Source organism: Prionailurus bengalensis, chromosome C1 (assembly GCF_016509475.1).
Source record: "Prionailurus bengalensis isolate Pbe53 chromosome C1, Fcat_Pben_1.1_paternal_pri, whole genome shotgun sequence".
Lineage (NCBI taxonomy): Eukaryota > Metazoa > Chordata > Mammalia > Carnivora > Felidae > Prionailurus > Prionailurus bengalensis.
In genome coordinates, this window is record NC_057345.1 from 83,127,459 (window position 1) to 83,141,061 (window position 13,603).

The window sequence follows — 13,603 nt, forward strand, 5'->3', positions numbered from 1 at the left end:
TTTCTTAAATCTGTAATATCTTATAGGTAATTAGTGAATTTGGATTCCTGAAGTAGAGAGCAAATCTTGAAGGCCACCCTTGATGAATTATTCAGAAATCAGTAGTAAAGTTTATAAGTATTACTATCAAATAAAATGTGTCCTATTGTTTTAACTGAATAAGTTGGCATAGACAATAATTTCAAAAAGCCTTTCAAAATTGAAACTGAGAACAAGAATTTCCTTTTTTTGGCTAAACAGAACAAATGTAGCAAATAAAATAATGTAAAACAATGAGTTAATTTCTTAAGCTTGTAGGAAGTGAATTTAATTAAGCCTAAAGCATCTATCATTGTTTCAAAGTGCCTTCTGCAGAGAAATTTCAGATCTTTTCCCTATGTGTAGGTATTTGTGTGTGTTTATATGTATTAAAAAATCAAAACATATATAGGATAATGGAATAATATTAAGAAACCTAAAAATATGCCCATTCCCCATGAATAGAAAGAAGCACCTAAAACACAACAAGGAATAACTCCTTCAAATGAGTTTATCCTGTTGAAATAGATTACTACCTCTCCTAATGCAGCTGTAAATTAATAAATACTGTACTCATGAAATCAGTTGCAAGAAATATGTATCTTTAGTTATGTCACGCAGGACTCATTCTTAACCATGCCTAAATGAATCTTAACCACAGGGAAGACTAACTGTGAAAATGTCACACCACAGCTGGATGACACCATTTACATAGGTGATAGTAATCACTGAGTTAGGGGCTATCTTAAGATGACTTCACCATTTGTGGACAAGGCCAGGGAAAAGGTCAAAATTTGAAACTTAAACCAGAAAAAATAACTAAACTAAAACTAGGAAAAATAATTAGTAATCCACTCAGGGATTGGAGTTTATAATGTTACTGATGGATCAGTGGTTCTCACAATGAAATAAAGAAAACCAAGGAATCCCCCCTGCCAGAAAACAAAACAAAACAATAATCTACTCAAAAAGTTTTTTTCACGGATTCCAGAAGAAGGACAGTTAGGTGGTAACAATTTGCACTGTAAAGTCTCTACTGCCCAAAGAGAGATAGAGAATGTTGATTCTTAAAAGGTAGTAATTTAGACAGAAATAATTGTCTGGTAAAGAACTTAATTAGCCATCTTGGTTTCATGAAAATATCCCTTATAAATACTGAATAAGCTTTCTTTTGATACTGTTCTCACTATGAAATCACTTTTAATTCTATAATTCAACCTTTAATGGACTCACAGACCATGAATCTTGCCAGGTATTTCTCCAATTGAAATGCAGGTTTATAATCATTCCATTATGAAATTGGTTCATATGTTTTGCCCCCTATGCCACCCACTCACCTATAGATGAGTTGTAAAAAAGCATTTTCTAAAATAACAAAGCTAAGGACAAGATCCTAGAATGAGATCCTAACTCTCCCTCTTGATAAAAATTTTAAACTGCAACAAGTAACCTTGTTTAATGACTTCTAGAGGCTTAATGACTTCTTTTATTAAATAAAGAGACCATCCTCTAATCAGTAGCTTTCCAACTTTTTTGAAATTAAACATAATAAAATATGAATTTTACATCATAACCTAGTATAGAAATATACATATATACTGTATATATGTAGAGTATAGAAATATGTATATATAAATATAATATAAAAATATACATATATTGAACAAGAGGTTTGAGCAATGTTTATACCATCTGTGTGCAAAGCATTATGACATTGTTTTTTATTCTATTTGATTTATTTTACTTTTTTAAGGTTATTTATTTGTTTATTTATTTAGAAAGAGAGACAGCCAGAGCATGAGCAGGAGAGGGGCAGAGAGAGGGAGACAGAGAATCCCAAGCAGGCTCTGCACGGTCAGCACAGAGCCCGATGTGGGGCTCAGACCCACAAACCATGATATCATGACCTGAGTCAAAATCAAGAGTTGGACACTTAGCTGACTCAGCCACCCAGGCACCCCTTTATTTGACTTTTTTAAAATGTTGATTACAGTTAATTAAACTTCCACTCATGAGTTGGAAACCAAAGGTTGAAAAGCATTGCTTTAAAGTACTCTTTGGGCACCTGGATGGCTCAGTCAGTTGAGCATCCAACTCTTGATTTCAGCTCTAGTCATGATCTCACATTTTTGGAGACTGAGCCCTGTGTTGGATTCTGTGCTGATAGCATGGAGCCTGCTTAGGATTCTCTCTCTTTCACCTTCTCTCTCTGCTCCTCCTCTGCTCTCTCCCTCTCTCTCAAAATGAATAAACATTTTTTAAAAAATAAATTACTCTAGAATCCAAACTAATCATATTTGAAGTAATTCAACTGACATTTCTTAGCTGAGCTTCTGTCTTCCCAATGCTAGTCACTGCCCCTTATTAGCTAATGTTTTAACAGGACATTACAGAAATGTGACCATTTTTCTATAGCATGTGCAATACCTCAAGTACCTGATTATTTTCCCATTTAGACAAAACAAAACCTTCATGTCAAACAGCAGCAGTCTTATTTTGAGAAAAAAATAATAAAGACAGAATAGAAAGCTAGAGAATATTGAAGGGGAAAAATATTCCTCCCTGGCAATGGTAAGTATGAGTTGTATTTCAGGTGGCGATCCAAAATTTAATACTTTTTAGCTTTCACTTAAAACAAATCTGTGATTCAAGCTGCTCTTCTAAAAGTAGACATTCTAGCGCTGTGAGAGAATACTTGGGAAAGTATTAGCGCTGTGCTGTGGTAATTTTTTTAATCATACAAAAATATCTGGCATATTTTATATGATATTCTATATTGAAGCAGCCTTTGAAGTCTTGACAGCTATATTTGATAAAACTAGGAATGGTGTTTAGCCATTTAGATATTTCCATCATTCCTAAAATTTGAAGCCATTAATATTTAACACAGTTTTGCTAGGCTAGGTTTTGTTATAACTCATTCTGAAGGTACTCTGTTATAGAACTTGCTTCTGTACTAAAATATATTATTATTGCCTGTTTGAACCGCTTTTCAGATTCTATTAACTTTAAATTAAAGCAAACATTGCTTTAAAGGAGAAAATTCTATCAATTTTGTCCATATGAAGAAAGGCTGTTTTCAAAACAGATTGTTTAATGTGAAGGGACTTAATACAAAACCTATTAGAAATGAGGTACAAGTCCTTAAAAATGTTAGGGACTTTTTGTTGTTTAAAATTAAAGTTCCACCCAGGCTTAGCTGAGCTTATAGCCCAAGTGAATATTTATATATGAATTTATAAATCTTAGAAATAGAGTTTCATGGAAACGTTAACAGGCCCTGAGGTATAGCTGAACTTGTTTTCAGGTAATGCTATAATTTCCAGTATGTGTATGCTTAAAGACTACAACACAAAAGACTTTTTCTAATGCTGTAATTTTGTAGTTTTATTAGACTGAGTTATAGTATGGGAGAATATTCAGAAATTGCAGCTTAAATGAGAAAACATGAACGGCGTTACTTATATAAAATACTACTGCAATAGTTCTTTTATTAATTTTTAATGTTCAGCACCCTCTGTGACCTCCTTTATTCTCTTGCTGTCAACATGGCAGGCTGGAAAAATTGAAATGGGCTGACAGAAAACATAGTGCACGTTACAGCCCAACTCTGGAGTCTCTTGACTCTCTTTCTGCTGCACATGCTAACGCAGTCCACGTTATTCTGCATTACAATAATATTTAAGGCTCTGTTTGATAGCTCCTGATAAAACAGAGTTGTGTCTGGACGCTGAGCAGGAGCTTCTCGTCAGCTCTCCTCTTTCTGACACTATGGGAATGGGAATGGCATTCAATTAAAAGCAGAATATAATTTTTAAAAATCATGGCTCATAGACATACTTCATGCTTTCAAAACATAATACCTCAGCATGGATAGTGCTTTATTTGTGTCTATCTAGCCTCTTCGAAAAGGATATTTTGGTCTGATTCAGCAATGCTTTTCTCGAACAGTGGGACACTGCTATATTATGTATATTTACCACTGTCTCTATCACCAAGGAGACTAATCCCCATACCAGTACAGTCAAGAACCTTACAGCATTGTCTTTGCAAGACCAAGTTCATGTTGTCACAGCAACAGAGTGCACAGGGCAAATTTACTGAGCGACACATTGGGATTAAAACTTCTGTTTCTGTTTTAAACGCAAGTGTTTGAGGATGAGAAAAGATATGCAAAGGTGTGAGGTCTGCAAATGTCTTCTTACCTAAAGCGACAAATGCAGTTTCAATAATTTTTGGGGGACAGTTATGAAAGCAAATTTTTTGAAGATAGGAGATTTCAAAATTCTAGGAAAAGTGGGGAAAAATTCAGACTATGAAAAAGATATAATCAGGTGCTTATGTTTTTTTTCTCTTAGCTGGTCCCAGCGTTAGCCTTTACTAATAAGTGACAAGACAATTGTGACAATGAGAAGTTCTGAGGAAAGCGTAGAATACAAGAGAATAGAATTCACACACGACCCTATCTTGATATTCTCTTATCTTCTGCTATCAGTCACTTGAGCCTTCACACTCGATCTGTACCATCTGTCATAACTATTAGGAATTTTGACCAGCAATGAGTAATAAGAATTTGGGATCGTAAAAGACATGCTACACTTGCTTGCAACATGACCTCTGATTTTTCAGCAACCTTCAAGGAAGCAAAATGCAAGCAGAAGGCAACACCTACCAGATATTCCTCCATATGTAGTCCGCTTCCCAATGCCCACTGCTGGCCAGGGTGTGCCGTCGGCTTTTAATCCCATTAGACCTGAGACAGTGTTGGTGGCTGTAACGCCATCTGCACCACCTATGAAAAACACTTCATCATTTACCTGCAGTTGTGAAAGGGACAGTGGTCAAAACCCATTCAAACCCACACAACCCAGGAAAATGCACACTCTACTTTCTCTTAAGAACATTTCCTCTCCTCAGATATCTTCACTAATTTCACTCCTACTATTATGCTTAAAATACTAGAAATACAAATTTTTAATTACCACCAATTCATTTTTCCATTTCTTATACAGATTTAGAGATGCCAAATGTTTTGTGTTTGGTGTTATTTTCCAGGTAGTTCGCAATACCTTTGCAAATCAAGATGCAACTTCCATTGGATACGGCACAGCACATATGATTTATAAAATCATTCACTGACTGCATGATTTATGTGTTCAATCGGGTTCAATCGGTGTTTATTGAACATATGTTTAAGGCAGTGTACTAGGCCCTATCACATAGAAAGGGAACTTATAAGAAATTTGATATTGTGGAAGCTGGTATCTTTTTTTTTAAACTTCACTAAATGTTCAAACGCTATTGCTGGATTGTTACATTACAAGGTCATTTATTTTGGAGTGGTTTGCTGTGACCATGGTCTTGTTTCATAATTTTTTTGTGTGTGGAGCAGGTGTTTATCAAGAAAGATTATAAATGTTCTTGTTTTCCCTGGCCAAAGTCTGGAGTACAGTTACTAGCATGAGTCCAGGTGTGAATCTACTGCATTTGTGAGATCAAGTGCTCAATTTAGTATTTTTCTTAAACTCTAGACGAAGATATACACATATATTTGTGGATGGTGATATACTTTAGTCTGGCTACATACTTCAGGCCCATAATTCCATAACTAGACAACTGATGCAGGTCTAGTTCTTACCTTCCTTTGCAGCTCTTGCGATGCTTACGATATCAGTGACATTCGGGGTCAACTTGGCAAAAAAAGGAATCTGAACAGCTTGCCTAACCCAGCGACAGATGTTCCGTACCAGCTCTGGATCCTGTTCAAATAGGTCAGTTAAATATAGAACATAATTAAAAAATTGTGATCAAAATGTGTACTGGAACAACAGCAAAGTGGATACGTGCAAGACAAATCCAACTTGACAATGAGCTACATGATATATTTCTCAATTCTGCCTCAGTATTACACCTAGACTCATTAGGGAACTAAGGTTAACACACTTCCAGTGAACTGCAAATTCATCACATAAAGGTTAAATTCCTCAAGGGAGCCTTTGGAAAATAAAATTACAAAGAACCAAATGGAAAAAAGTGTTTTCCACTACCAGTTAAATAATATCAGGAGTAAAACATCAACTTCTGGTGGTAATTTCAGTAAATATTACAGAATTTCCAGCGACCTCATTGGCCTAAACCTAATAAAAAATACTTAAGCTGCTGATTCCCAGATGAATGACATTACATCTGAAGCTTATTGTTTTCATTATTAGAAGACTTAGTCTTGAAATATATTCAAAAGAAAATCTGTGACTTCCTAATCAATCTAATTATGATATATAGTATATGCTAATACAGAATAATTCAGCCTTGGATTATACATGAGCTGATAAGGAACTTAGTTTACTTTTGTAAATGTTACCAAGATCTGTGAAGCACTCTTCAACATTGATCTACTTGAAAGAATTGATCAATGACAAAAATGAAATAAAATATCAAATGCTCATTTTTAAAAGCACGGAATAGACATTTTCCTGTGCCTGTTTCCTGTGATTTTTCAGGCTTCTATTTTCTCATGGGACAAGTATCATTTAGAGGGCAATCACCTATCCTTTCCATTGAAAATAACTTAGCTGTGGCAATGTTCTTTGATTTCAACACACACAATAGTCCTTTTTTTATTACTTTTAGTGCAAAATTTATTCTGACAGGTACTGATAATGCACTTTGATAAATTACCTTAAAATATGCAATAGCAATTCATTATTGAGCTTGGTAATATTATCTTAGCAAGTTAAAATGTTTTTTGAATAAAAGAAAAACCCAGAAAAACACAGACATATATTTAAAGTATGAAACAGCAGGCAAGTATATCATTTGTAATTAGTATTTTTATATGTAAGAAAGTTGCTCTTTGCATTTTAACCTTTCAAATTCTTTTAAGATGAGATTTCTAATGTTATAACCTTTAGAAAGAACCTTTTCACTTACGTTAATGTGTCTTGATTTGTCATTTTGTATTACTCTAAAAGTTATGCGTTTATGTGCTAAGTAAGATACAGCAATGAGGTAATTTCTGTTGATTGTTACTGTCTCTATTCAGCAAAACTCATAAGTTTAACAAAAAAATCTGTGATTTGGTTTGTTCTCTTTCAGAACAGTAATTTCTTCATTAAACATAAATATTAAAAAAGCACTATATGGAATGCTCTACAGGGCATACTGTGCATTATGAATAGTAAAATCTGGAGACTTAGCTGTACAAATTCTAACTCATGAAAATGGAGATCTGCCCCTGCCCATGCAATGTTCATGAAATATTTATAACCGCTGCATTGGCATTATGAAGGCAGTTGCATCTTTGTGACTTTCATTTTTAAGTTATGAATTTCCATGGGACTTAGCCTAGAAATGACAGTAACTCTAGATGATATGAATTGCATGTCCTTTGTGAAAGCTCTTTTTAAGACAGAATTTGACAATAATTTAAAGATCACTTGAATCTCATAATACATGGAAAGTAGCCTGATAAGCATTACTGAAACAAATACGAAATATTATTTGGTTCCAATAGTGTAAACACTAATAATCTGATACAGACTTCTAAGTGGCTTTAGATACTATTGACCACCATGTCTTTATAATTTACTTTCAGCATCTGTCATACTTCTTTTTCTGTTCGTTCTTACTAGTTGAATACTTTAAGTGAATACGTGGAATGTCTTTTACACATTGTTTAACAATTCGGAATTTGTTCAAAGTTTTTCAGTGTTTTTTTTTTAAACATATGGTCCACTGGTACCATTATTTACTTAAATCATCTGTTTTGAGATACCATTATTTGACCCTCCTATACTTCTATGAGCAAGGTTCATGGTGTTAAGATACTTCTTGTGTTCTCACTCAGCCAAGCCAGCTGCTAAGTAATTCTCATACCCAACTAAAACACAATTTGATTACCTGGAAATTTTAAAAACAATTTCTGCCTTATATTATTGTAAAAAGTAATGACTGTCAGTAAATTGAACTTTTGGATTGACAGGTGTAACAGGGAATGTTCTAATAAAACTACAAGTGTGGTGAGGCTAATAATATGATAAAATGAACCTGCACACTTTGGGGAATTAAAGGACACATTGTAACTATTCACACTTTCCTGGTTTCCTCACAATTTGATATTACATATTTGAGATCTAAAAGCATAAATTAATAGTGTTTCTGCATCTTGACCTTCTCATTTTCTAGTGACAACATCAGATGGTGTCATCAATTAAAGGCAGTTCTAAAAATCTTAATTTAGGGGCGCCTGGGTGGCTCAGTCGGTTAAGCATCCGACTTCGGCTCGGGTCACGATCTTGCAGTTTGTGAGTTCGAGCCCTGCGTTGGGCTCTGTGCTGACAGCTCAGAGCCTGGAGCCTACTTCAGATTCTGTGTCTGTCCATCTCTTGGCCCCTCCCCTGGCTAAGCTCTGTGTCTCTCTATCAATAATAAATAAATGTTAAAAAAAATTAAAAAAATAAAAATCTCAAATGCATAAATTTTAGACAATTTCTCATGCCCTCCCCCCAAATCTTCAGGATAGGAAATACACAAAGGCATTATTATTTCAGACAATTTGGGGCATTAACATTATCCATACCAACACAAGGAAAGAAAATCAAACAATTCTGCACTTCTTTTCTATTTCTAGGCACAAAACATTGCAGACAAGAGGTAGTTGGGTCAATGAAAGAAGAATGAATAAAAACTCAGTACATTTTCCAATGATTTATTTATATAGCCATCAAAATATAGACTATGTCAAGGTTGAAGAAAAATCTGAGTACATTTTCTGATAGATAATACCTAAAAGTGTGAGATCCAAGACTTCCTTGCAAATCTGGGATAATTCTGAAGAAAAATAATGGATAATGATACAAAAAAGAACAGCTTAACTGTTAAAACTGCCTGATCCATAAAAAGTCTACCTAGATCCTCAGGTCTTCATTGGTTCTTCATATTGATATGAATGATAGCCATCCCTGACCACAATTTGCAATCTCTCTCACAGCAACCGTGTGTGTTTGCATGTATACTTCCTCAACCCTTATCAACACCTTTGTTATTCATGTGATCACAAAGAAAACTCTGAGGCAACAGAATGAATTTTTCTGTGATGGAAGTGTGTGAGAAGAGAAGAAATCACTGAAGCCCTTAAAGGAATGAGTGATGAGCCCAGGGAAGCACATGGTGTTCTTGAGGGGACTGCATGAGTTGAGAAGCTACCAGCCCAAACCTGTGAAGTGCTGAAGAGAGGAAGAAAGTATGCTAGAGACAATTTTGGCCTCTTTGACAACATTAATGGGGAGCAGCCCTGTGTCTGCTGGCAATTGATACAATCTGGAATACAGTCTTATGAAAACCAAACAACAACTGCAACAGGAAAATGTAGCGCTGAGTAGACTTTGCTGCAGTTGTTTCCACTTATCAAAAACTGTTTGTAAAGCTTAATCTTCTTTTTTTTTAAATTTTTTTAAAGTTTACCTATTTATTTTGAGGGGGAAAGAGAGAGAGAGAGCACACGCGCACACATTTGTGCCAGGGGGAGGGGCAGGGAGAGAAGGAGACAGAGAATCTGAAGCAGACTCAGTACTGTCAGCGGAGAGCCCCAGGTGTGGCTCAATGTGGGGCTTCATCTCAATAACTGCAAGATCATGATCTGAGCCGAAATCAAGAGTTGGACGCTTAACCGAGTGAGCCCCCCTGGCGAACCTAGAGCTTCATTTTCTATCTGGGCCATAAGATAGCAATTTCTAATTCTTGTGACTTTAAAGCTTAAAATTTTTTTAAAGCTCACTTTTCTATCTGAGCTGTAAGATAATACTTTTTAATCTAGTAACTAGCATGTCTCTAGTTAAATATAAAAGGAGTTCTATAAATGATATACCCTGCTGTGTTTGAGACCCCTAAGATGACCTCTCCATTGTAGGACAGGCATTTCCACCAATTTCCTAGGGCATCAAATCTCATTGGTTTCATGCCCTGTACAAAAGAACAAGCATTAGAGAATGAGATTGTGAGAATGTCTTGATAAGCTAAATTACAAGTGAAATTTTTGACTTTGAGAAACATTTCTCTCCAATTTACCTGGTAATTTTAACTCTGTACAATTCTTGTCAAAGTGGCTTTCTTAGAAGGTGGTGTTTCAATGAATTCACTGAAAAATTTTACCAGTGATAAATGCTTTCCACTAAGGAACTCCTAAGTCTTAATTCACATGAATGCTAGGAAGTAGCTAGCATTTTTATTATGTCCACTTCTCTGACAGAGAGAACTAGGGCCCAGAAGATCAATCTGAGTATCTATTTCACCTTCTTAATTTTCTTTCCCATTATCATGTCCTAAACCATCATCTTCTTTAACAAAATTGCTCCCTAAAGTGAAATTCAGCCATCAATTGTAAACCAGAACTATAAAAGGCTTCTACTTCATTTATACTTATAAGAGTAAATGTAGCTTCAGAGTAATAGGCAAACTTGATGTATTTATCCTTCTATGTCAATAGAATAGAACAGAAAGAGTTAACTACTCCAGGTAGAATTATTACTAAATGCAAAGATTGTGCACGGGAATGGGATGTTTTAAATGAACGTACGGTTTAGTATGTCTTCTCTTTGAACTGGTTTTCCTGACTTAAGAATTCTAACAATGATACAGTCGCCTTGGAAAATCATTTGGTAATTTCCTAAAAAAGGCAAGCATGCACATACAATCCACCCACTAAATTCCACTCTTAATTATGTATCCAAGAGACATGACAGCAGGTCCACACAAAGATTTGCACATGACTGTTCATAGCAACTCTTTCAAAAAAGCTCCAAATTGGTAACAACCCAATATTCATTAAAATGTGAATGAATACACAAATAGTTATATATCCACATGTTAGAATATTATTCAGTAATAAAAAGAAATTAATCTACTGAATCCTGGAACAATTTATAGTTAATTAAAAAAATTATGTTCAGTTAGAGAAGTACCCAAGAGTTTAAATGCTGTATGCTTACATTTCTATGAAATCACACACACACACACACACACACACACACACACACACACACACAAAGTAAGCTAATAGAAATCAGAGCAATGGTTGCTGGGATTAGGGTTAGGGTGCAGGGGAGGGATTAAGTGGGAAGAGGCATAAGAAATTTTTGGAGGGTAATGGAAACTTTCTATAACTTGACTATAATGTTTACACAGGTGTAGACATCTGCCAAAACACATCAAACCCTACACCTAAATGTGTTCTTTTTATTATAGGTAAATTATACAGCCACAAATTTCTTGTAAAATTAAAAAACAAAAAACAAAAAACAACTCTAGGGGCGCCTGGGTGGCTCAAACGGTTAAGCGTCAAACTTATGTTCTGGTCTTGATCTCGCGGTTCCTGACTTCAAGCTCCATGTTGGGTTCTGTGCTGACAGCTCAGAGCCTGAAGCTTCCTTCAGATTCTTTGTCTCCTTCTTTCTCTGCCCCTTCCCTTCTCTGTGTCTCTCAAAAATAACTAAACATTAAAAAAATTCTAAGGGCATTTAAATATAAATTAAATAAAAGGAACGCTGGTGGTATTCTAGGCAATGTGGGTTCTATTTTTTTCAACAAATATTCATTGACCACAAGGCATTGAACTGGTTTGTGCTGGAGAATAAGATGAATGGGACATGGAAAGCAGAGTCTACTAGGAAAAAAAAAGCAGACATATAAATGAAATACAAGCTGGATATAAGTATAAAAAAGGAGATATTAATGCTTTCTCATTTCAGATTATTTCAGAGCCTGTAGCACAGGGTTTGGCACATAATAGGCTCTCAACAAATACTGTTGAATCCATAGAGCTCACACTGCATGAATTAACACTGACTTTCTTATTGCTACTTACTGAGAAGAAAATGGAATATAAATTTATTGGGTCCAGGATAACCTAATAAACAAATGCATTATACCTCATGTTAGACAATGGTGATCCAAAATGTATAATATACTATCCCTATTCTTAAAAACAAAACAAAAAATACTTCATAATCTAGGGGGGGGGGAAATACATAAAACAAACAAATAATGTGAATATAAAATGTGGTAGTATATATACAGGCACTGTATGTGTGTATAAAACATTTCATATGTAATATACATTCTTTCTTCTCCATTTGTGCCTTAAGCTGAAGATGACATGGAGCTGCTTGTGTGTTCTCTCCTCCCCAGACACATAAAGCCTTCTCCATTCTGTTTCTCACTTCAGGCCTCTCTTTCTTGTTATCTTTTTATGCAGAATGTTTCACCTCTTGTCCCTTGGATAGACACCCCAGGGCAGCCCTCCATGACCACTCCTCCCATCCTACCTCAGTACAGGACAGATGAGTAAATGACTCCCTTTTAAATACTTTCATAACATTCTTTACTCCTTCATTTATCATAATATTTAATCATCATCCATTTATGTTTTTTTTCTTTCTAATAGACTATTAGTCTTTTAAGGGGTGTATCCTACTCTCGTATCTGATTACCTAACATAGAGTCTGAGACACTAAAGACCATAAACACTGTGTTGAATTAAAATATGAAGAATTAGGGGTGGCTCAGCCAGTTGAGCCTCCAACTCTTGATTTTGGCTCAGGTCATGATCTCATGATTTGTGACATGGAGCCCTGCACTGACAGCACAGAGCCCTGCTTGGGTCCCATGAATCTGGAGACTGTGAACTGGGCGAAATCAAGAGTCAGATGCTTAACCAACTGAGCTATCCAGGTGCCTCTCTTTTTTTAGTCCTTTAAATGCCATTTCCTGTGACAGTGTTTATGCTGTTTCTCCTCCTTTCAGACAGCATTTCTTTCATGTCCCATTCCTTTAATGTTCCTAGTATGAGTTCCTATTACCACAAAATTAGTTTCAGAAGCTTGAATTTTTAACAAATGGACAAGAATTGCCATATACTGCTTACATAATTCCCAATGGCCAAATATTTTTTGAGTCTTTCTTTTTATCCTCTGATGACCAGCTGATTCTCTGGCTACCTCTCCACCAGCTCACTTCTTTACTCCCAGTTGGCAGTGTTAATGGAGATCAGCTCTTAAAACTTATCAAATTTCAAATCTTCCCCTCTACAATTTGTCCCCAGGGAGTCAGATTCAGATTTCCTAGGATTATCTTGGTCTTACTAGCTAATCTAAATTAGAAACCCACCACATTACGTCACCATGGTAATGAAGCTGGAAAAGATGTACTTGCCCAAAAAATGGGTCAATGAACATCTCCTGCCCACAGTTCCATGTGCTATTCTATCAGTGAGTGTCTTAGGGAGACTCTTCCTCACAATACTATTGTTATCTTATTGTGTAAATGTCTCATATCTCTATTCCAGGAATCCCATATGATACCAAAATACCAAAAAAGGAGAATAAGGAGGAGGATGAGGACATTGGGAAGGGGAAGGGGAAGGGCAGGAAAAGGGGAAGAGGAAGAAGAAGAAGGGGAGAAGGAGGATGAAGAAGGGGAAGAGGAAGAGCTCAGATTAATTTAAGGGGTTAACTTTTTGAATTACTGAATAATCATATAACCTTTCACCAAAACTGATGTGTGGATATGCTCAGGTGACTTAACTAGGATC

General features: G+C 35.6%; 1 protein-coding gene across 1 annotated transcript in view; it reads right to left on the bottom strand.

The window, feature by feature from the left end:
• The window catches only part of DPYD (dihydropyrimidine dehydrogenase), an 862,317-nt gene that overhangs the window by 218,494 nt on the left and 630,220 nt on the right, over nt 1-13,603 (bottom strand). The window contains 2 exon segments of the mRNA XM_043575643.1: nt 4,691-4,810; nt 5,657-5,777. Coding sequence (XP_043431578.1) covers nt 4,691-4,810; nt 5,657-5,777 — 241 coding nt within the window.